This window comes from Trachypithecus francoisi, unplaced genomic scaffold (genome assembly GCF_009764315.1).
Source record: "Trachypithecus francoisi isolate TF-2019V2 unplaced genomic scaffold, Tfra_2.0 Lachesis_group12, whole genome shotgun sequence".
Classification (NCBI taxonomy): domain Eukaryota; kingdom Metazoa; phylum Chordata; class Mammalia; order Primates; family Cercopithecidae; genus Trachypithecus; species Trachypithecus francoisi.
Genome location: NW_022681457.1, coordinates 65,072,375 through 65,076,698, shown reverse-complemented (window position 1 = coordinate 65,076,698; position 4,324 = coordinate 65,072,375). Strand labels below are relative to the sequence as shown.

The following is a 4,324-nucleotide window of genomic DNA, read 5'->3' as shown; positions in this document are numbered from 1 at the left end:
TCGAAAGTTAGGGTCCTTTATTGGGGATGTCAGCAGAGAACAGGGGAGATGAAAACAAGTCTTAGGAGTTTGAGAAGGGGCTCCCAGGACAGGCTCCTCTGCTCTAAGGAGCCTGTCCTGGGAGAATGAGCAGGGTCCCAGTCTGTGCAGAAGTTGTCAGGGGGTGCCCAGAGGTATGGTGAAGGAGAGGTAGTCCCCAAGGGCACCCCAGCGGGGCCGGTAGATCTGGAAGATGGTGATCCAGGAGGTGAGCACTATCACCCAGAAGAGGAAGCCCACAGCTGAGCGCCAGACATCTGTCATGGGAAACAGAAGTGGGAAGGGTTGGCCTCCTGCTGCTCTCCAGACTTTCCTAGACCAGCCTTCCCTTCTCACCCAGAGCCCCCAAATTCTGGATCCTCCATTGTCCCTTCCCACCAAGACTCCCCTGCTTCCCCCTCTCCCCAGCCACTGGCCTCCCTCCTTTATACTCTGGACTCACAGCCTTTGATTTGGCTCTGTTCTGTGTAGGCTGGGACAAGGAAGGCCTCTCGGAAGAACCAGAAGATGTTGACCAACCAGAGAAAAGGCAGGAAAGCAAACCCACCTAGGGAGAAAGAAAAAAAACCACACAAACCCTAAAACCTCATCAGGCAATGAAGATCTTCTCCAACTCCCACCCAGAAGATCTATTTGGAAGAAACTCTCCCACACCCAAGTTCAAATGGAGATTTCTGCTGTCAGGGACTCAGGAATCTGGCTCCTCTTTGGGATCCAGGAATCTGATTCCTCAACCATCTCTTTCGCTGGACCCAAGAGTCCAGGCCCTCAATCCCCCTCCTCTCTTGGGATCCAGAAACTGAGGCCCCAGCTTCCTCATTCCTCAGGACCCAGGCCCTCCCCGCTCAACTCCAGGAGTCGGCGTTCACAGGTGCTTCATCTCTTAGACTCACGAATCCAGGCCCCCAGGCCCTCGTCCCTCGGGTGCTCTAGTCCAGTCCCCTCTCTTCTCCTGGGACCCTAGTGATCTGCCCTTACCCAGGTAGTACTTCCGGCACAGGTTCAACTTCTCCTCATTGGACACTCGCTCCAGGTTCATAGCTGCGCTGGGGCCGGGTCGTCCCAAGGGTCTGCGGGGCAAGACCCAAGCCTTGACCCTAAGTAACAGATGCAAAGATCACGAACAACCACGCCTCTATTACAACAAATCAGAGATAAATGTAAAGGTGGGTTTGCTGAAAGCAGAGCATCCCCGCCCCCACTAGCAAGATGGCTGGATTAAAGAGCTCTTTATATTTACTAGGGTGGGCGAAACGACCCCCAACTTACCACGAGAGCTCACTTCCTCCGGCTGGGATGCCTTAGCCACTTTCAGTTACGGACGTATGCGCGAAATGCCCCAGGTTTCCCTGGAGATTGTAGTCTTCTTTGGGCGAGGCAACACTGCACGCATGCGTTGTTGAGAGAATTCCTGCCGGGGAGTCGCACGCCTCCCACGCGCAAGCGCCCTGGGGCGTTTCCGGGAGCTTGGTAAGCCCCTGGAGGGGGCAACGAACTACACTTCCCAGCGCTCCTAAGCAACGGAAGTGATGTAAGAGCAGTCAGAACTGGAGGGCTTGGGTAAAAATGGCTGAATATTTAGCTTCGATATTCGGAACTGAGAAGGACTAGTGAGAACGGGCGCTGGGAGTGGACTCTCGTGGAGTAGAGGCCGGGGTACTGGAGTCCTGGGTGGTGGGGCGGTGTTTCTGGGGTGCACCGCCTCCCCGGCCCTCGGTTCACCTCTGTCTTTTTACCTCTTCCAGGGTTAACCGCTCTTTTTACTTTAAGATCGGGGTCTGCCGGCACGTAGACCGATGCTCCCGGCTTCACAACAAGCCGACATTCAGCCAGGTGAGACCCGGCACGGAGCCTCTGGGGTTAACGCCTCCTTGGCCCTTCCTCTTTTGGGGCCGTAGTCACTATGTCCCGCCTATTCCGGGTTCCTGAGGCCCTCCCTACCGCCCGGTTCTTTTTCTGATTGGACTTTTCTGCAGGCTCCTCCCACCAGTCTTCCTGCCCTTCTCCTGGGAACTTGGTCGCGCCCCCATGCGTACACCCTACACACCGCGGCTGTTCATCCTTGCCAGTCCCCTCCATCCCGTTTCTGGTTTCTTAGGGGAAAAGGATCGCCGATGCACTTACCATGCTTAGGCTGGGGTGCAAGGTTCCACCCCCAACCTTCATGCCTCACTCTCTTTGCATGCAGCCCTGCCCTCTGAGCTCAGGCCCCGCCCCCTTTAAATTCTGTGCAGACCATAGCATGCTGCTCAACCTGTACCGGAATCCACACAATACAGCCCAAACTGCAGACGGATCACACTGTAAGGGACCAGGTCTGGGGGCAAGGTGAATAGCTCCCAGTAGGCTACTCCCTGATTCCACCCTACCCCCCTCCCCCAGGTCATGTGAGCGACGTGGAGGTGCAGGAGAACTATGATAGCTTCTTCGAGGTGAGGGTTGATAGGGGTAGGTTGGGTTTCTTGTGGGAGCTCAGCTGAGTTCCTCTCCGTCTTCCACAGGAGGTGTTCACAGAATTGCAGGAGAAGTATGGGGAGATTGAAGAGATGAATGTGTGCGACAACCTTGGGGACCACCTCATAGGCAACATCTATGTCAAGGTGCTTGCTGTCCCCTGCTTAGGTGGAGGCATTTCAATGCCTCATGGTGGCCACTGAAGGCTCTCAGCTTGAAGTTCATCACTAAATCCAGTCCAGCCCCAGAGCTGCTAGTGAGTACCCTGAAGATCTCTGAGTTCTCCTGCTGACCCTGACTGACGTTTCCTGCAGTTCCGGCGGGAAGAGGATGCAGAGCGGGCTGTGGCTGAACTCAGTAACCACTGGTTCAATGGGCAGGCTGTGCACGCTGAACTGTCTCCTGTCACTGACTTTCGGGAGTCATGCTGTCGCCAGTATGAGATGGGGTATGGTAGTTCAAGGGTGGGATGGGCACTTGGAATCCCAGACTTTGAATGTGTGGTAGGAGCTGTCAGTGACAATGGCCTCCTCCATCTCTCTATGCAAGGAATGTACCCGAGGTGGCTTCTGCAACTTCATGCATCTGCGGCCCATTTCCCAGAACCTCCAGAGGCAGCTCTATGGGCGGGGACCCAGGCGCAGGTACCTCAGGACCAGCCTGCTATGTCTCCTCATGTCCTAAGGACCCTATATCCTCAGATGAGCCTGACCCTAAGTGCTAGTAACAACGTTCCCAAGACTCTTTTTTTTTTTTTTTTTTTTGAGGTGGAGACTCGCTCTGTCACCCGGCCTGGAGTGCAGTGGCACGATCTCGGCTCACTGCAACCTCTGCCTCCCAGATTCAAGCAATTCTCTGCCTCAGCCTCCCAAGTAGCTGGGATTACAGGTGCCCGCCACCATGCCCGTCTAATTTTTGTATTTTTAGTAGAGACGGGGTTTCACCATCTTGGCCAGGCTGGTCTGAACTCCTAACCTCGTGATCCACCTGTCTCGCTCTCCCAAAGTGCTGGGATTACAGGTGTGAGCCACCACTCCTGGCTCTTTTTTTTTTTTTTTTTTTTGAGACGGAGTTTTGCTCTTCTTCCCTAGGCTGGAGTGCAAAGGCACAGTCTCGGCTCACTGCAGCCTCTGCCTCCCAGGTTCAAGCAGTTCTCCTTTCTCAGCCTTCCAAGTAGCTGGGATTACAGGTGCCCACCACCACGCTTGGCTAATTTAGCTGGGATTACAGGTGTGAGCCACTGCGCCTGGTCATTCCCAAGACTGTTACACCCTAAGAGTAGTTCTGAGCCCCATCTGGAGACCAGTACCTAAGTCCCAATCCCCAAACCAGCCTGAACCCCTAATCCACGACTAGCCTGGCCTGATACTGGCCACTGAGTACCCCGATGCTGGCCACTGAGGCCATGTCTTAGAACTCTAGTTATTTCAGCACCCTCCTGCCTCATCCCAGAGCAGAGAGGCAGGCCTGCAGGATCTCTGCACCACTCCTCAGCGTTCTAACCTAACTCTCAACACTCCTATTCCCAAGTCACCCCCGAGGTTCCATACTAGCCACTGTCCCCGAGAGGGGAACCATCGGCGTTCCCCTGATCACCGGCATGGCCGCTTCTGAGGCCCTGGCCCCCTTACCCTCTTATCCTTCACCCCGGACAGGGACAAATATTTCTGGCAGGACCTATCCTCAAAGCCCCCTTCACTCTCCTGGCCCATCTTTCCCAGGCTCCCGGGCTCCATAATGTAATCTCTTCAGCATGGAGACTTTCTTCTACCGCCCTTCTCTTAATAAAGCTCCGCGTTTTGCTTCGGTATCAACTTGCTTTTGCTGTGGT

General features: G+C 54.9%; 2 protein-coding genes across 3 annotated transcripts; one reads left to right on the top strand and one right to left on the bottom strand.

Moving 5' to 3' along the window:
• Positions 1-1,788, bottom strand: PSENEN (presenilin enhancer, gamma-secretase subunit). 2 transcript variants are annotated; one of them, XM_033225819.1, is made up of 4 exons: positions 1,309-1,788; positions 1,018-1,174; positions 482-586; positions 1-296 (listed from the first exon to the last, which is right to left on the bottom strand). In XM_033225819.1, the coding sequence occupies exons 2-4, from the start codon at positions 1,076-1,078 to the stop codon at positions 157-159; spliced, it is 306 nt and encodes a 101-aa protein (XP_033081710.1). In that variant the 5' UTR covers positions 1,079-1,174; positions 1,309-1,788; the 3' UTR covers positions 1-156. The 2 variants fall into 2 exon arrangements, with proteins under 2 accessions (XP_033081710.1, XP_033081711.1); XM_033225820.1 differs by having other exon boundaries at positions 1,018-1,136; positions 1,309-1,469.
• Positions 1,606-4,107, top strand: U2AF1L4 (U2 small nuclear RNA auxiliary factor 1 like 4). Its single transcript, XM_033225823.1, is given in 7 exon segments — positions 1,606-1,649; positions 1,785-1,872; positions 2,541-2,639; positions 2,808-2,957; positions 3,043-3,137; position 3,771; positions 4,024-4,107. Coding segments are annotated over 7 exon segments (561 nt in total).
• The last annotated feature ends 217 nt before the right edge of the window (positions 4,108-4,324 follow it).